Source organism: Lonchura striata, chromosome 10 (assembly GCF_046129695.1).
Source record: "Lonchura striata isolate bLonStr1 chromosome 10, bLonStr1.mat, whole genome shotgun sequence".
NCBI classification, from domain to species: domain Eukaryota; kingdom Metazoa; phylum Chordata; class Aves; order Passeriformes; family Estrildidae; genus Lonchura; species Lonchura striata.
The window spans coordinates 15,638,220-15,658,239 of NC_134612.1; the positions used below are offsets into that span (position 1 = coordinate 15,638,220).

General features: G+C 39.6%; 1 protein-coding gene across 1 annotated transcript in view; it reads left to right on the plus strand.

Annotated features, from left to right (window-relative positions):
- The first annotated feature begins 806 nt into the window (after positions 1-806).
- ATP13A4 (ATPase 13A4) overlaps positions 807-20,020 on the plus strand; it is a 36,883-nt gene continuing 17,669 nt past the window's right edge. Inside the window, exons 1-11 of the mRNA XM_021536808.2 lie at positions 807-869; positions 8,309-8,482; positions 10,960-11,094; positions 13,351-13,421; positions 13,514-13,594; positions 14,431-14,500; positions 15,325-15,459; positions 15,872-15,944; positions 16,586-16,717; positions 17,928-18,098; positions 18,534-18,691. Of these exons, the coding sequence (XP_021392483.2) occupies positions 807-869; positions 8,309-8,482; positions 10,960-11,094; positions 13,351-13,421; positions 13,514-13,594; positions 14,431-14,500; positions 15,325-15,459; positions 15,872-15,944; positions 16,586-16,717; positions 17,928-18,098; positions 18,534-18,691 (1,263 nt within the window). The remainder of the gene's footprint in view (positions 870-8,308; positions 8,483-10,959; positions 11,095-13,350; positions 13,422-13,513; positions 13,595-14,430; positions 14,501-15,324; positions 15,460-15,871; positions 15,945-16,585; positions 16,718-17,927; positions 18,099-18,533; positions 18,692-20,020) is intronic.

The window sequence follows — 20,020 nt, forward strand, 5'->3', positions numbered from 1 at the left end:
GGTGGCAAAACTCTCAGTGTTGTTTTCCTGCCAGCTTCCTTTTGGCTCTGATTTAAAGGTCAGAGACATCCAGCTTACTGACATCAGTGGGAAACTCCAGTTTTCCCCTGGAGTGCATAAATTACCTCAGTAATATCTCTCAAAGCTGTATGGTGAGGTCAGAAGACATTCTATGCGGATATTCTCAATAATGAATAAAAATCCTGGTTACAGTTCCTACCTGGCTGAATCCTGACACACAATCATTGTATAAATGCACCTGCACAAACTGGGGCCCCTTGTTACAGTGCCAATGCTTGATTTTTTCTACAGCATATGTGGAGATCTCTGCTGGACACTTAGCTCAGACTGGTTGCTAAGAATGTTGACAACAGCAGTGGCTATTGTGTTTCTTATTTGGACACACTCCTGGTCTCCAGTGATTCCATAATCTCTTGAAGAAAAATACTCCCCTCTTGCCCTCCCCTAAAAGTTTTGTGCCAATAGTGCTTGCTTGCACCTACCAGAGTTATGCTCTGGAGTCACATTGTGGAAAACACTTGTAAGATTGAACTCTTTCTTTCTTGCATTTTTGACTGAATTATGTATGAGCCCTCACAATTGCAAAACTCCAACAAAAGAATGGAGGGAGGAGGGATAAAGTGTTACCTGCTAACCCCAGAGAGGGAGGAGCTCCCTACTTCAAACATCATCAGAATGGTAAGGAAGGTGTGTACTTAGAGCACTTCCTCAATATAGAAGTTCAAGCACACTATGCTGAAGACCTGTCCTGAGGGTGCTGTAGAAAGTCTCCAGAGGGTCATTTCATGGGGGAAAATCCTGCCAAGAACCATTATGCGCAGCTTAACCAGGGAGAAGAGAATGAGATGGTGAGTTGTATCTCTGTCTAGAACTTTCTTACCTTGAAGCAGAAGATAGCACGTGTTCTACAATAAAATGCTACAGACTGAAATTGAGTTATTGCTAGTTGGAGTGTTTCCTTGGCAGAAACATAACAGAAAGGGATATAATATTTTTTTAAGCAGAAAGAAAATAAGGTTGGTGTGTCCATTGGATTTAACTGGTTATTCCCTCCAACAAGGGATGATGGCTGAACAGATTATTCATGTGATATTAGATGGAGATAGTTTAATATGAGCTTGAGGGATGAGCCAGACTGGCATCCCCAACCATTTGACAGCTGGGTCTTCAGGATCAGGTCCAGTTAGAGAACTGGAAACCTTGGCTTTCTCCAATGCATAAAAATACCTGCTACGTTTGCATAAATTACTGATAAATGCAGTCTGTTGAACTGCAAGCACTATCTCAGAAGCTGGGATTCCTAAATACTGAAATACTATATTTCTTTCCAGAGTTTCCCAGGGAGAAATGTGTTTGCATGCATTTTGTAACATCTGGAAATAAGTCCTATGTTTACACAAAATCTCTGGTCTCCTGCATGGCAATGCTCTTAAATAGTAATGCCAGTACATGAATGAAGTGAATGCAGTGCTTCTGAGCTGCTTTGGCATTACTGTGTGTTATGAGGCAGCTATTTACATGGATTCTATCCCTCTAATAGATTCTGCTGGAGATATCAGATCCACCATGCAGCTGTACAACAACAGTTCTTAGGTATATCTGGTAAATGCAGTGCTTCTCAAAATTCCTGTGCTGCAGAGCCACTGGAGAACTGCTGTGAGTGGCTGCAGGATTTCAATAGCAAAGCTATTGAAACACAGTCACAAGTTGACACAACTGTTCACGCTCAGAAATCCTGGAAATGTCTTAAAAATCTCCTCACTGAGAGATTTTCTTCCTGTTCTAGTGAAAGAGACTGTGTCATGTGCAAACGTGGATACCTGTTATCTTGCAAAGAAAAATGCAGATTTTCAGACAGCTCTCTCAGCCATCCAGGGAAGGGGAGATGCCACATTTTGCGTAATGCAAACCTGGGGAATGCAGTAGAGAGTCACCCAGCAGCATGAACTGAGCAGTGCAGGAAGCACAAGGCACTGGCTCCGCGGGTGGGGACTAATTAGCTCCGTGCAATGCAGAACCCGACTGGCTCTGCCAGCCAGTTACTAAACCTGCTGGCAGCACCCCGCTCCTGGCTCTAGCCCTGGTGCTGATGTGCCACTGCTCCCCAGCTCCAAACAGCTGCTGGGTTTGTGCCTCTGCTCCACCCTGCCCTGTCCTTCTAGGACTATAAACACTCTGTTGTGCTCTCACCACTGTTGGTGCTGTCTCTAGCAATGCCAGAATTGAGCTGGAGCTGATTAGGTTTAAGTGGATTGTCTGGTGCTGAGTACAGTCACACTATTGTACCCTGAATGTTCACTTCCAGCTGTGCACTTCCAGCTGGACACCCAAGCTGTGGTTGTATGGAGCCAGTTTTCCCAAGGATGTTTTTGTTTCTCACCAGTGTCATACTGAGCCCATGTGTTCTGAATCTGGTGCTCAGGGATCTGTGAATCTGAGGTTTTCCATGCACAGCTGCTGTGTGCGCCCAGTGTTGAGTCAGAGAGAATGTCTGTGAATCCAGAGTGTCTGGTAGTTGCCATGCTCTCCATGCCTGCAGTGAGTAGGATCAGTGCTCATTCACCCGGGGTTTCCAAATGGAATTGAAGAAAAAAGATTTGTCAAGCACTTGAGTAGAAAATGCAATTAAAACTGTAGCCAAATTATGCTAAATTAGTCAGGAATGTGTGCATGTTTGTTACAAACATGTAAGAGAGAAAAAAAGTATGAGATAGAGAAGATATCCCTGAGGATGTATGAGGTACTGTAAGAGGATGATAAAAAAATCAATGTGTATAGAAAAAAGAGAACAGCTAATGTGTGTATTTTTGTGAAAGGAAAAAATAAAGTAGTATGTAAATGAGAGTTGTGAAGAAAGAGAAGAAGGCTCTCTTTAAGTAGAGGAGTGAAGAAGAATACATGAAGTAAAGAGAATTACTTTTTAAAATTCAAAGCCATGAAAAATATTTTTTGATGTTGTTTTCAACAGTCAGTTTAATCTGCTTGAACTAAAGTATTAACAAGCAGTTCTTGACTTTCCAAACAAGATCAGATCTCTTGGTCTAATAGTATAACAGCTGATGCTGTGCAAGTGCCAGTTCTTCCAGAGTGGAATAGTTCAAGTAATTTGAAAGCATGTAAGTAATTCACTTGAACTCTGGATGTGCAATGCTTCCCTGTGTTGAACCAGCTGTCTTTTTTGCTGAGGAAAGCTGGGGAACCCTAATAAGAAGAAATGTTTTGAAGCTTTCTTCTGTATTTTCATTTCTTGGTATAGCTGTGTGCTAGATAGTCCTAGATTTAAGAGTAATCATTCTGACTCAAGAAATCTAACCTGTATATTGTTGTGCGTGTCTTTGGGATTACTTTACAATTTCTGCAGAATATTTGCTTGAATGAAAGTTCACTCTTCTGCTATGCAACTATAACTTAGCAAAGCACATTCAGAGCATGAGATAAACTCTCTCTCCATAACCATTTGTAGTACCAGAAAGATCTTAGTAGTGTGAGACAACTCTGGACACAGCAGTTTGCCTCAGAGAGGGCTAATAGTATAATTCCCTCCAGAAAAATCTGCTTGAAGATTTTGAGAAGAACTACATTTACTGTGAAATATGAAGAGGAAGGACAACCACAGTTTTATGCTCTCTGTCAATTTGATGGTTGTCTCTGCAGAGCTTGAGAATAATCATTCCCTTTGCACAAAACTTAAAGTGTGAAGTTTATGTCTTGAAATGCAGAATATTGTGATAGACTTTGACAGGCTGCTGCTTTGGGAAGGATTTGTCAGCAGCCTGTCTTAAACATGTGTTCTCCCATTGCTTGTGGCTGAAGGAATGGGAAAACTGCAGTCAGTCAGCTGGTGCACCCCAGTTTACCACTGCATCTTGGCAGCTGTTTGCCTCCTTTGACATGCCACAATTCTGAAGGGAATCTGATACAGGAATTTTATATACTTTGAATTTGAAAGATGTAACTTTAAAATTTGAAATAAAATCTAAAAGGTACAATCTTGTTGCTAATGGAACAGTAGTGAATGTTGCTATTGGTTTTGGAGAGAACAAGAACAAACCTCTGATGAAACAGGTTCTGGTTGGTAAGAATGAGATTCAGTTATTAAATAGCTTGTGAAACTTAGCCAGTCTTTCAAGTCTAATCCTATTATCTGTTGTTATAGCAACAGGTTGTTCATAATAGTGTACCTGATGTTGAGGTTGCCGGAAATATGACCATTCACAGCCACTGCTTAGATTCCCTGGTGGTAGCTACAGGCTTTGTTTTCACCAAAGAAAAAGGTGCTTGAATTTGTTTGACATTTGCATTTAAATTCTGCTGTGCAGATGACCTGGCAGTTAGAGGCAATTTTTATTCTAAACTTAAGTAAGAAAGACTTGCTGGACACTAGAGTGGTAAGTCCTTGAATGTTGGCTTTGTGTGATTGTAAAAGCAGCTAAGAACCTTGTTTGCCATCTGAGCAGGTCTGGCAGCTTTTTCTGTCCAATAATCCTGGCCCCTTCTCAGACCCTTCACTCACAAGGCAAACCATTTTGTTACAATCACTCCTCTACTGCTGTGAGTTTCAAGAGAAAAGGGATGTTAACAGATGAGGAGACAAAATTTTACTATACACTACAATTTATTTTAAAATATTCTATAGAGATGAAATGAACACTGTATACCAGCTTATTCTGTAGATGCTGTTACCTTCAATGAGGAGTCTTACAGACAGCTAATGTTCATTTTATTTTCCACCATCTTCTGGTTTGATGCACTCAAGAACCCAGAATTTTGACTGTGAACTGTTTTATAAGCCAAATGCACTCATTTAACTCTAAAAACTTGTTTATGCATTAGAAAAGTTGTCAAGGTACAAATCTGTATTCATCAGATCCTCTTCTGATGTCTGCACCAGCACAATGAAATGAAACACGGCAAAAGTTATTTTCTTAACAACATAAAACTAACCTGACAGACATGTCCTCACTGCATCCTCTCACCAGGATTTCTGCCAGCCTTGAAAGTATTGTTTGCCATAGTAGACATGCATTTGCTTAGAGATCCTTTTAGCAGAGGCCGAGTGAATCAAGAATTTCTAAAGCCCAATTACTATAAGTCGTTCATGTGGCTAAACAAACCTGCACCATGCATGTGCTTGTTCCTCCCTTCTTCATGCACATTGTGGATACCTCTGTAATGGGTCTAATATTCACCTTTCTGTGGAAGATAATAGTTTTAAGAATTCTTCTAAAGAATTCCATTTTGACTTATCTGATGAGTGAGAAGTTTCTGCTTCAACAAGGAGTTATTAATGTATTAATTTTTTTATGAATGCAGCATTCATTGCTATAATCCTTCCAGCTGAAAGCACAGGGCCAGAAAAAAAAAAAACTCCTTAGCCTAACAGAACATTCTGTACTGAAGTTAAGCTTGAAAGGTTCTGGCTCAGGGGACTTTGGCACAAGTCAAATTTGGAACTCAGTCTATTTCCCTGCCTAGCTTTACTTCTCAGTGATGTGGCCCAGGTGATCTACTCCAGACATTTCCAAAACATGGGAAATTATTTGCTTTAGCATTAGATTCCTTCATCGACATCCAGATGCATCAGTTACCATCTAATGTTTATTCTTTCCCAGCTTACTCGTTGTAGAACTCCTAAACAGCTGTATTCAGAAATGTCACACTCATCAAGACATGAACCAACAAACCTGAACCAACACCTCTGTTCGTATGGCAAATCATGGCCTTGAAGGATCAGAACAGCTCAGTGGTATCCCTCTATCTATCTGTTTCTATGTCTGTCTCAGGAAAGTCCCTTGTGAGAAGCAGCAAGATCCAGCACCCAGCATAATGGATATCTTAAAAAGCATGGTCTTTTCTTTCAAGATGAGCTCTTTTCCTTGTTTGCCTCTCTTCTGTATTTCAAGATGAGAAATACTGATGCATGCTTGGTTCTGGGGAGTGTCTTGGAGTCTGTGGATTCAAATCACTTTTTGAGTTTAAACTACTCTGGAAAAAAGGCCTTAAAACATATGCTGGCACAAGGGGACTCAGATACATACTTTCATATATTGGTGAATGGTTTCCTAGGCAAAAATACAGAGAAATACAGAGTTTTCTCTAGTTTTGTGGTTATGTTGTTGTATCAGACTTGGTAAACCATTGAACATTTCAGTGAAGAACACTGCCAACAGATGATGATCCCAAATGACTACCAATCATATGCAGAGCATCCACCCTCTCTCTTAATTCTATTAGTACAGCCTTACTGACTTCTCAGACATTGGGTGTAAGACACAAAAACTGAAAATTAAAGGAGTGATTCACAGACAGAAGCTAGATGCATATGGCAGCAATCCTGTTCTTCCCCACCCTGATATTCATTCCCATCCCAATTTAAAAATACTATTCCAGTTATTCCAGGTCCAGCCATATACTGAAGGAAGTCCAAAGGCGTGTTCTTTTAAGAGTTCTTCCCTTAGGTGTCTCTGTCTCCTTGGGAGATCCTTTGCCTTGCTGACAAGTGAAATCTGGATCCAAGCTACTAAGCAATCTGGATCCTGCTAGTAAGCATTTGCTGTGAAGAGTAAGTTCACATTGTCCTATGTATTATTCTATATGCTTGTGCTGACACTATTTCTTTAACCTTTTTGGTCATGTTACAGCTAGAGAGAGTTGAATGAAGACCTTTACCTTGTTATAGGAGCATGTTAATATTAATTGCACATGACTGCTACACCAACTATCTCCTAGCAAGTCTGCTGTCCTCCATGGGCTTCCTTCTATCTGCTGCAGAGTTGCTATCTTGGTCTGTTCAGAAATTATAGAAGCCTTTGGAAATGCTTTGTGTGCATCTCACAGGTGGTATAACCAGGTTCTGTGCAGTGCAGGCCACTCTCCTGTGTTGTTTACCATGCTTTTTCCTCACAGTTGCCAACTTCTTCCCCTTAGAAACCTCTTGGAGATTGCCTAGGATGACAGAGTCTGTCTTTTGGGGAATGCCACAAAGCAGGTGTGCCGAGGCAGCGTGTGGAACCACTGGGCAGGGCCTGCATTTCATATAACAAGCAAAGACACCAGCACAGAATCAGGAATTATGCATTAGTCATCCTTACAATTACATTGCCTTTTCTTCTCACCTTATAAATGGATCTTGCAATATCTGCAGCTACAGATATCTGATCCTCAGAAGCAGATTGCACAGTTGCTGCAAACATACTCAGAAGAAGAATTGAGGAACCTTAACCTTAATTCTCCTGGCCACCAGATGTAATTGCAGCCATGGAATCTCCCCTCTTAGCTTAGGCTGCATCTTTCTATAAATGCACTTTATAAATTTTGTTTCACATTTACTGAGTCCCTGCTAGCAGTACTGAGAGGAAATTTGGCCACGGTACCAAGACCTGCAGCTCTTAAAATGTAATGCTGACAGACATGTTTTGGAAAAGTCACCTTGCCTCACTGTAACAATTTCCCCAGCTTTAAAAATGGAATAATAATACATACTCATACAACTAAAATAAGTAGCTTCCTTTGGCCTTTATGTAAAGCATTCTGCAAATGTTTATTAGATGTTCCTCCTAACAGTTGTTATTATTATTATTACTGTTGTTGTTGTTGTTGTTGTTGTCATTAGATGTTAGGCCAATGGCATATCAGCAAGCTCCAAAATCCCGATACTGGAGCTGTCATAGAAGAGGGTAACAGTTACAAAAGCTGTGTCTGTGCCAGGTTGTGCACAGCAGCTCCAGCTGGTGCGGTCACACAGTGTCATTCAGCATCAAGCAGAGACACTGGCTGAGTCTCTGAAGTGTAGGTGCATTACTGCAGATCACTACTAGAGCAGGGGAGCAGTCCTTCTGTGGCAGCGGCTCTGCACTGATCACTCACCATCCCCTGGTGCAGATGTACTTAAGCTCTTCAGCTGTCTGACCCTTAAAAAAGCTGATGGTCAAATCTGAATTCCTGACTTGGAATAAAAGTTTGAACCTGTATATTTTATTATCATTCCTGCTCATGCACAAACAAAACAATGTTTCATGCCAAGTTTCACAACTACATAAAAATGGTGGTCAGGCTACAGCAATCTGGATTTTGTGAAGGTGGATGAAAAGTTCTCTTGAAGATGCAAATTTTTGGTAATCACGCTTAGGACACTTAAAGTAACCAAATGCAAGTTTTGTGGCTTGTTTCTCACAGTACCATACCTAACAGTAGCTATGGGAGAGCAGTGAGTGACAGGAAGGTATAGTATTCCGGGCATTTCTTTAGGAGAAATAATAATGATTTTTGTCTTCTTTTTGCTGTACAGGACATATTTGGCTACAAAACTCAAGGCTGTCGAAGGGCCTTGTGCATTGCTGGATACATCTTGTCCTGTGGGGCTCTGAGGCTGCTGTTTTACTGGAAGCCAGAGTGGCATGTGTGGATGAATTGCATCCGATGCAGCTTGGAAGAAGCGGATATTGTTCTGCTTAGAACAACGGTAGTGTCTGCGTTAATCTTTTAATTAGTCCCTAGTAAGTGGCTATTTGGAAGGTGAGCTAACTGTAAAGTATCCAGTTAGCTGAAATCTTACATTGCTGGTTTCCTTCAATAATATCTTATGTATACTGTTGTTGATCTAAAGACCTTCCAAATATCCCACAAATTATGTGGATAATGATGGGAATGGAGTGTAATAGCTGATCAGACAAGGTGAAAGACACTGGGCTGATAAAACCTGTAATATCTGTCGTTTCAAGACTGTTGTTTGTTCTCAGTCCTTCCTCCTCCCTTCTACCATCCCTGTGCTTTCTACATTGTAGCCTTGTGCTCCAGATCCCAAGGCATCTGTTTATTTGGCAGTATCCAGCAGATCCCATTTTCCTCACTTGGCTGTTCTGGTGAAGATGTCCCTTTCTGGCAAAATTTATCTACTGGGCCAAATTAAAAATTTGTCTAGCAGTGTCCCCAGCAGTGTCCAAGTGTGTCATGAGGGATCAGTAAAAAGAAGAGGCCAAGCCTACACTGCTTGTTTTCTTGGCTCTATGTTTCCATTTCCCCATGTCCAATAAGCTTGCAATCCTGCAGTAAGTTAATGCTTTCAGAGCTGGCACATTTGGCTAGTAGTTTCCTGATGCAGGTCTCTCCCTTCTCTCCCTGCTGAGGACTGTGCTGAAGCACTGCAACATGTGCAAACCCTTGGTTTTATTTCATGGAAGTTACTGCAACACTAAAGAGGTAAACTGAGACTTGGGTCTGAATCCCAGATGAGCCTGAATACTCCAGGAACTGGCAGAGTTGGTTTACTTCCAGAAATTTGATTTGTTCTGCTTCAAAGATTCCTGAACAATGGCATTTTCAATGTTTGCAATTACAAAATGGATCACTTACTGCCTCTGTGTTTGAGTTGCCTTCCTAAATGAGCAGAGCAGTATGCAGTTAAAATCCCAGGTTTTGAAAAGCACAGATCTGCCTGTTGAATACTTTATAATGAAACAATCGGCATCCTAATAGTCTGAGGGTATGTTTCTTCTTTTATTAAAAACATCATATTATGCTTAATATCCCTTCTTAATATTCAATTCAATTTGCATTTTTAATTACCTATTCTTGTGTGCAATTTTAAAAAGATGTGCCATGTCAAGCACTTTTCAAATAAATGAGTTTTTAAATGATCCTTTGTGTAATTAAACAGGAATTGAATTATATTGTATATTCTTGTTATCAAGAAGCTTTCTCGAATGGGCTCTGTTTGAAAATTTAAAATTTCCTTCATGATTCTTTGTGTTAAAATGACAGTTTTGTTTTGTTTTGTTTTGGCTACATTATGATTATATCAGTTCTCAAATGTGACGGCTACCGCTAATGAGGATACAAGTAATCTCATCAGCTTGATCCTTGGAATTATCTTTTGCTTCACATAAAACCTTAATTCTTAAGTCATCATTATCTCTGCATTTGCAATATAAGAGCCTATTAACTCACTTTTGTTATTGAATTTTGATTCAGTTTAGTTCAAATGATGAGCACCTGTGTTATTCACTGGTTCCCATCTCAATCTGCATCCCAATGTCTACTAATTCTGAAATTTAAATTAAAGATAAATATCAGAAAATAAAGTTATTCTACTCAAAAGACCAGTTTAAGAAGAAAAGCAGGCAAATAAGATATATAAACATCATTAAAGTTCTTCTTTTAATAATTAAATTATTTCAAAGGACTCATATTTGGTACAGAAATCTTTTTTACTCTTCCCTTTTCCTATTAAAGTTTCCTAACTGCAAAACTTCTCACACAGAATGTAAGTCAGTCTCATAGTTGGCTTTAATGCATGTAGTTCAGTGTTTGGGACTGAAACTTAGCATGGGGCTACTCACTACAGTAATCGCTCTAATCTCTCAGACTGTACTACCAACCCTTGTTATCAGGCAGTTCTAATGCTCAGCTTGCTTTATCAAAATTGGGAAGGTCATGAACTCTGTGGTGAAAGCTTGTCTAAGGTGCCATAAGTGTTGACACTTCTTCACTTCTTCCAATGAAGTGTTAACTCAGGAGTGAGTAAGATGCTGGCACTAAATATCCATTTTGCAGCACAGCATTGTGTTCCTTTTGATCTTCCCTTTACAGCACGGTCACTGCATCTCAGATTGTCCTGTGCTGTTTGCCTGTCTTAGATCTTGACCTGGGTGTTCACATTCCATCCTAATCAGCCAAACATCAGACCTGTGGTCACTGAAATATTTGCAGTACTCACATTTTGACAGGACAGTGGTTCTGTTCTTATTCTAATGATTTTTCTGTAAATCACAAGTGTTGGGAGGATTTTGTTGGCTAATCCTTAAAAAAAGCCAGAGTAGTCCTCTAGAAAGGCTACTGTAATAATTGTAATACTGTAATCATACTGTAATCATCCAAGTGAAAGTGAATTTGGTCTGTGTTTGGGGCAAATTGTGACATTTCTCTTCTATACCCACTTAGGATGATTTTCGGACTTATTCTCGTAAGACTGTGACATGGATCTCTGTGTCTGCATTTATCAAAAGCAGATCAGACTATCCAGCCACTGAGGAAGACTCAATCTTCAGTAAAACCATAATGAAGCCAAGTTTGCTAGTAAGTAAAGTATTCTCTGCAGCATCTGGGAGCTGATGGCAAATCTCAGCCATGCTTCATGGAGTAAAAGTGAGCTGTGAAATATATGTAGCTGAGAATCTTGAAGCTTGAGGAATACAGTTCTTTTTCTACAGCTGTAGAAAAAGAAGAGAACTGTACTCAACTGTATTTGCCTATGTAAAAATCCTCTCTTATTCTGAGGAGCGTTATGAAATGAGAATTCTCACTATTTCTGAGAGAAAACCTATGTCGTAAGTAGGAGAGCTTCAGGAGACTGGGATTGGCAGTCGAGAATCAGAGTTCCAAATAAAAAAAAAACATTCCTGGCACAGGAATCAGGGAATTTAGGGGTGACTGTGTGTCTGAAAGGAGACTGTGCAGAACTGATTGCAACTTCCCCAGTAACATGAAAACAGGGATGAATGCATCTGATAGGGAATAGAATGGAAAAGTACCTGAGCTACATCAGTATTTCCAGAAATATCAATCATCATCACATCAACACATTTTGCTTCTTTGCCTTTGTATGCACCAATTTCTACTTTAAAGAGCTTTTGCTAGAGTCAGGTTAACATGAGTCACTGTTAACTTTTCTTGCAAAAATGTATCCTGGTCTCTGCCAGTCCCATAGATTTGAGATCCCAGTGAGACACTGTGGAGAAGGTAGATGATGGATTGATCCAAGCAGATCTCAATGTCCCTCATGAGCTGAGTAAATGTAATTATTCCATGTCTAAAACATGTACCAGACAGCTCAGCTATGTGTCTTGCTTAGCATTACATATTACGTTTGTATGAGCAATAGGAATGCAAAATTATACATTTGCTAATATCTGGCTCTTGATTATAGATACTAGAGCACTGCACTGAGGAATCCAGAAGAGTTATTTTTCCTTTCAGGAAATAAATTTCTAACTTACTAAAGTTTATTTTTATATCTACAAGAATTTTTAGTAAATATTTTCAATATAAAGCTAACTTCAGCTGAGCAAAGCTGTTGTTATTTCTACTGTGGACATATATTAATGTAGATAAGAAGGTGTAGTGCCAACTATTTTAATCAACTGGCACAATATGAAGAAAGTGGAGACAGATCTGTAACATTCTTTTGAGGATCAAATTAGTAACATAAAAAAGCCAAATATAGCCTCAAATAATAGGCCCTTTGAACACCACTTTCATATCAATCAAAACATCTAGATAGAAAAGATCAGATTTCAAAGCATCAAAGAGAGAACAGTTTAATCCTTCCCTAGCAATTCAAAAGCCTCTACTTGTAAGTCAATCATAAAGTGTTTTTGCCATTTAAGCTACCTAAGTGCACAGAGTTCTGTGTAGTGCCCAAGAGCTGTCCAAGGACCTGACAGGGCACTGAGTCCCTTGCTTCCCACTCCAGTTTTTAGCATTGCAGATAAGATATTTCAGTTCCTATTGCATGAAATCCTAACTTCAGACCTCTTGTCAAGTTAATGACTGTTGTTATAGCTCCATTTTGAGACAGTGGATGAGCTGAGTCTAGATTTCATTGGCCTATAATAATGCTTATTGCACTGGGCAGGGAGAGTTCCCTAGAGCTGATTTCTTTATCACTCATGTGTACAGGTGTATAGCCCTGCCCTCTGCCAGCTGATAGGAAGTGCCATTATCTCTAATAGGCTTTGTTATTGTTGTGCAGGACAGGACAGACTCCTCTTGCAAGCTATAAATGACAGCATGTGTTCCTGATGGGTAACTGCTCTACAAGGGCTCAGCATTAGCAGTGACTCAGTATCCTGGGATGGCCTTTCTTGTCTATTGGCACATCTGTTTAGTTGAAGGACTCAGCACCATGCTTGGAAATGGCCCAAAGCCCCCTGCTTTCACCAAAGCCAGACAGAAGACAAGGGAGCTCTTGGCTGAAGACAGTCTTTTTCAGCTGCCTGTGCATTCACCATGACATCAGTGATCTCTTACATTCATTCTGTGAGATCAGAGTGAAGATTATTCCTTTTTTCAGAAAAAGCACTGCTTTGTACTTGCTTGACCTAAAGATCTGTAAAGTTTACTGGAACCCGCACCGAACTGGGGATCCCCATCTATAATTCAACTAGGGTGTCATTGTATGCAATCCTGTCTTCTTTCCCTCTTTGCCCCCACAAAACTTCCTTTATCTGTATTTGACCCCAGTGAGGATGCCTAGATGAACTCTGTGAACAAGTCTCAGAGTATTTTTGTTTGCTGTGTTGCATGCATTGTTGTCCCTGTCTTGTTTTACAGGTGAAAACTATCCAAGTACAAAAAATCCGCTATGTCTGGAATGTCTATGCAAAACAGTTCCAGAAAATTGGGTGAGTTCACTGCACTGGTTGCACAAGCCTCTGAAGAAGTCAAGTGTCTTTGTGAATAATATCCTAAGGAACACACTCCCTTTCTGTTTTAGAGTCCTAGAAGACCACTACAACTGCTCAGCTATACATGATAAATTTGGTTCTGGTCTCACCTGCAATGAACAGAATGTCAGGTACTCATTTTAAAACATGAACACTAAACATATTGATTTCAAAGAGATGTAAATTCCTTCTGTTGGTGCACTTCCCATGAGTTTTTTGTATATTTATTAATATGCACATCATTTTAGATGAAACAGCCGCACATGTAAATATTGAATGAAAAGGACTAGAGAATATTTATTCTTTGTCAATTTTTTTGAAGTGTCTCAGTATTCACCACTGTTATTGCTCTTATTCAGGAAATATGTCCTGTAACTAAGCAGTTTTTATTTGGAGTAGGAGAAAGTCTCTGTGGAAGAGTGCAGATAAGTTGTGTGTTTGCTTCTTCACTGGAGCTCCAAATTGACTCATTCTAGTCAATGAACTTATTCTCATGAACTACTGTATCATTAAGCAAGTTACAGAACATGTATTTATGAAACTCCTAGATAGAGAAGTAGTCTTCAGTTGATTGAATACTGAAAATTCAGCTTCTGACATTAGCTCATATAAAATCTTACATTCCAATAATTCTTAACTTTTTGTAAAGTTATTTGGGTTTGGATCATTTAGTTTTAGATGCAGAATTCCTTTGTTTATGGTCTCTCAAAGTAATTCTTGTATGATGGAAACATTTGCCTAATAGGTTGTGTTCCACCTCTTGTCTGCATAAGTAAATGTTGCTGGTACAGCCATCTTTTCTGACATAAGCACTGTAGGGACATTAAATTTTTTCTTGAAAAAATATCCTCCCAGCCTTTAAACTGGAATCAAAAGAAGCTCTCATGACTACTGAAATCTGTATTTTCTTGAGCAAGTGACATTGTCACTATTTTATCTGTGAGTGATGTATCTTTATCCTGTACAGGAGAGTTATATGTGGGCCAAACACTATTGCTGTTCCAGTGATCCCTATTTGGAAACTACTCATCAAAGAGGTTAAGCATTTATGTTGCTTTTATTCTAAGCTGCTTGGGAGGCCATGTGTACATATAATTGATTCTATATCTGATTTAATTTCCCACTACTCATTCTTCCAGCACATTTCTTTTTCAAATCCTGTTGAAAGCTGTTCCGTGAAATCATCAAAAATTCCTTCAGTCTCCCTTTTTCCCTATCCTCCATCTTCATACCATCTTCATCTGTGTGTCAGCTTGGTATTTCTATGTATCTCTGTCCTGGGAAATCATTCTATTTGCATTATTAGGACCATTGAAGGTTTTTGAGCTGCACTGGAGATCAAATCTTCCAGATAAGGGCTGTCTCTTAATCAACAGAGGTTAAGTGATCGGCAGTACCTGGTACATGCCTATGGCTGCAGAGTGCTCCAATGGGCTCATGATTTTGGGCACAGCACTACACAAAGCACCAATATCTCTTTCAGACAGGAACAGCCTATATGTGGCCTAAACAGAGTGTTTGTGGCAGTGTGCTTATGGTATGTGAACTACATGCTCACAGCACAATCTGCTCTTCTCTCACCTTTGTTACATTTCTTGTTAGAAGCAAACAAAACATGGATTGGGCTGAGTCATTCATATCTAAAATAATATCCTGTTGGCCCATATTATTTGTCCCATCTGTCAGATGAAGATGGTCCAATCTGATTAAAGTGACTACTAAGAAAATTACAAAGGGGGTCAGAAGTCACAATATTTAATGTCTCTTATTCCAGACCTTTTCTAACAGGTTGGACTGTCTTAAATATATTGGGGCCATTTAAATGTGGCCAGCTCTTTACTACTGCTGTCTCTCCAAACAGGTCCTAAATCCATTTTACGTGTTCCAGCTGTTCAGTGTGTGTCTGTGGTTTGCTGAAGATTACATGGAGTATGCCAGTGCCATCATATTCATGTCTCTCCTCTCAATATTTTTGACCATATATGATCTTAGAAAGGTGAGACACCTCACACTTTCCACAAGGCAGATTTACTTTTTAATGTCTGGGACAGGCCAGCATGTTACAACATGCACACAGTGCTACAAGACTTACTCAGTGGTTTAGTCCTCTGACATTATGTACTAGCAGGTGCAATGGCCTGGCCTCCTAGTCATTATAATTTCTGGTACCTTACCCACATCCTCCCTTCCCCATTCCATTGCTTCACTTGGTAACATTTTGTTATGCTCTCCGTAATTAGGGTGGGGAATTTCTTTCTCTGTGTGGCTGTATAGTTCCTGGTAGAGCCGGAGCCCAGTTTCTGAAGGCTCTCATAACCACAAATAACAAAAGGAAATAATTGTTAGTGGACAAATTGCATAATGTAAGTAAGATGCAACACTTTTGTGTGTTCTTCTTTAATTTATAGCAATCCATTAAACTGCACAGACTGGTTGAGTCTCATAACAACGTCATGGTCACTGTCTGCAGAAATAAGGAAGGTGACTCCTCTATGCTTCTTTTTTTCAATATGCTTTGGTCCTATAGCAATTTATATAAAGCATGTATACTAATAGATTTATTCTAAAGTGGTTTTCATCTTCTGTTTCTCAGCTCAGTTAACTCACTTCTGCACATAGAGTTAATTTGACTTAGAAATATGTTGTAGCATATCAAACATATTAATAATTGAGTGCAGCCTTAGTTGAAAATTGTCAGGAAAACTAAGTAATTTTTCTTAAAGCAGTGCTGACATAGCCAACAACATACCCATTATATGGCTGTGAGTCCACATAATTGCTCCATGCAAAGTCTGTTCATTGTCAAGGTATCTAGAGCACAGTCCAAAGAGATGAAGTCAAATGAAGAAATTTAGATCCAAGGTTCTTCAGTTAGGTCAATGCAATGGTATAGTAACCATTGGTTGGGATCCTGGGTAGATAAGGGGGAATTCTACAATTGGAACTGATGCCTAGGCTTTTCTTAAATATTGGAGGTTGTATACATAGGTCCTACTGTGGTCCTTTGTTTATCAACCATTATATAGAATTCTATTCAGCAATTAGCTCCTCGTATTATTTTCCCCTCTTGCTACAAAGAAATATATGAAACACAAATTTGCATTTTCACTTGTTATTTTCAGGTTTCCAAGAGCTGGAATCACACCATCTTGTTCCTGGAGATATGCTGATTTTGAAAGAGGGCAAATCCCTTTTGCCTTGTGATGCCATCCTGGTCAGTGGGCAGTGCACTGTAAATGAAAGCATGCTGACAGGTACAGCTCATCCCTCCCAGGTTTGCCACATGAACACCATCATTGCCCTATGGCTTCAGCCAGTGACACAGGACAGATGGAGATATCATGTGCATTTCTTTCTGTGAGACAGTCCAGAGCTGGCCAAGCAGGGGATAGTTTTGGTTCAATATAATAGAGATTGAATTGTTGTTAATTGTCTAAACAGATAATATGAACTTTAGGAAGGGCAATTTATCCTTTCCTACCTTCATGTGGTACAGGATTTAGGAGGAGGTGATCTGGTTAGAAGGGAAAGAGTAGACAGTGAAGCAGAGTGATCAGGACAGGAGAAGAAAATGGATATGAAGCAAAATTGTTCCTACACAGAGCCCATAGTCCACTCTGGCTGCAGGAGTTCCTGTCACTCACTGGATATCTCACCGCTGCAACATCTCCAAAGGTGGAGTGTCTGTCCAGCCCTCCAGACACTCCCAATCCTGTGATAGCAGTGGAGGACACACTGGGTGGGAGAGGTCACTGGAAAGCAGGATTTTTGGTGTCGGAGGAGGACACACTTCTATTTCTTGTCTTTAAATATGGTCTTGGACTGAATCAAACTGAAGCTGACAGTTCTGAAATTTCATATAAATGAGAAATTCCAGAAACACATTTCATTTAGAAAACTTCAGCTGTCACAAAATATTTCTTCTTCACCTTAGTGTTTGCTTTGACATAAATAGGGTATTTGTCACCTGTCAAGAATTGAGCTAAAGGCTCTCCTTTTTACTAGAGGGAGAATAGGGGATATCATGTTCCCATCTGCTTGAGGGATTGTGTAGTGACCTGCACGTGAGGTTGAAATTAGGTAAACAATTTGTGGCCATTCAAAGGCAGTCATGCAACACCAGTTCAGGCCTCTTTTCAAGTCTCTACATCTACAGTCAGGGTTTGGAGTCCTTGGACCGCTTTCAGTTCTCAGACTTACATGAAGCTGCTGGACTGATGCAAAGGAAAACTCTTTGGCAGTCTGTTTGTTTGATAGGCTTTAAGCTCTATTCACTCTGCAGGTGTCAAAATATAAAAGTAAAAATTCTGTAAACTGGTTTCTCTAGATGGTATTCTCTAATACCACCACTAATACTGGTGGTGGCATTAACTTACCACCTAGATGTCTAGGTACTTATTTGAAAGTCAGCAGGCTGTTATTAAGTGTACTGCACTTTTCCTCATCTGAGCTAATCTTCCCTAGGAGAAAGTATTCCTGTAACAAAGATCCACCTACCCCGAGCTGATAATTTCCAGCCCTGGAGAGTGTACTGTGCAGAGGATTACAGAAAACATGTCCTCTTGTGTGGAACAGAGGTCATCCAGACCAAGGCAGATGACACAGGAGTAGTGAAAGCTGTGGTGCTGCGGACTGGTCAGTCAACACTTGAGTTCACTTTTCCTTCCATGATTTTTTCAGTGGAACATTCTAACAAAGTATCAAATCACATTCAGTTAAAGGCACTAATCCATATTTACAACAGACAGATGGAGAATCATGATTCTGGGCTGGGCTAAGTTATTATGCATTGCTTCTTTTTGCTTGACAAAACTTCTACAAAAACTACCAGCATGTAATTACAAAGAGGAATTTTTCTTTGCTTCTAAGATATTGAAAAAATCGTTCACCCTAAGACAAAGAAAAACTCTTTTCTATATTCTGCAGATAAGGTCACATACACTAAAATGAAACACCTGGGCCTTCCTTCATAAGTTGCAGAAAATATGAATAATTTTGAAGCCCTCCATTCTTTGCAGAGATTTTAAAAAAATATTTTCCCCTTGGAATGCTTTTAATTTGTCTTTCCAGGTTTCAACACAGCCAAGGGAGATCTGGTGAGGTCCATTCTCTACCCTAAACCCATGAACTTCAAGCTGTACAGAGATGCCCTCCGGTTCCTGATGTGCCTCGTAGCATTTGCAGCCATTGGAATGATCTACACAGTGTGTGTATTTGCACTTAACGGGGTGAGTTACTCAATGCAGGAGAAATGGTTCACTCGAAACCCTTTTAAGACAGTTCACTCATTCTCATGCATCAAAGTCAATGTGAGAACAGTTATGCACTGTAAACAGTAGTTCTGCAAATTTTAAATCCTAATTGATTTAGAACTTTTTCAGAAGCTTTCAAGAAATCATTTCATGCCATGATAATTATCTGCCAGTGTAAAGTCCAAGTCACTAGTTGCAAGGTTGATTCTGTAATTCAGCTTTTGAATAATTTTTCCCCTGGAGAATAATCTACAATTAGCTCAGAATATTATTGCCCCTTATGATATCAAAGAAAGTGTATTTAAGAACATATTATTGTGTTTGCTTTGCAGTCTTTTCTTTTTTTTTTTTTTTAACTCCCCCATTGTAATATGTAAATACATGCTGATGCTATCTCAACTTCTGTAATTGTCTTGTCAAACTTTTAAGATTGAATCATGGAATGTACTAAATGCTTTCTCTTCTATTAGGGTTTATCTAAAGGCTAATAAGTAAAGGGTAATAAGTACTTCATTCTAACATAAAATAGATACAAAATATGATCAAACTGGTGTGTTCTGTGGTCTGAGAAAATATGAATGTAGGGAGAACCAGAACATGACAGAAATTCAGTACATTAAATCCAGGATAATTTGTGGTCAAAGTCCCAAGTTCAGAAACAGTGATAGTAGATCTCCATGAGGGTTTGCAAGTACTTCTGAAATGCAAATTTGCTTTAGTTTACAGTGTCTCAGTCCTGGGACCCCAGTTTAAAAGCATTCAATTATTTAGCATTCATATCAACTGCCCAGAATAATGGTGTCTACATTCAGCATCCTGGCAGTCAGTTTTACACTGACCTCTAAGATTCCAAATTATAGATTGCTTTTACAAAAGTAACTGTTACTCAATGTCTTTTCCTGCAAGTAAAAGCAATTCTTTCACAACTCCTAGAACATAAGGTCAGAAGAAATCATTAGCTCGTATGTTCTGCCCTCTTTTTCATCACCATTCCATATGTCTCACCTGTCACCTTAACATGGAGTTCAGAACTGTGCCTGTAGGCATTTGGATGAATGCCCATATAAACAGCAGATTCCTGTGTGCTGTGTCATGGGAAAATGGGTTTGACTGAGGTAATGATCTAACTGGCATGTCTGAACACATGTGTTTTGGAGGAGGCTGTGAACCCGGCGGGTTTGTTTGCATGGAGAATGGATGAAGGCCTGGAGGCTGCTCTGAAGCAGTGATGAGGCTTTAAAGCCTCTCGTTAAATCAAGCCTATTAATTTCTTATGGAGATGAATATGTGTTGAACCATGAGCAG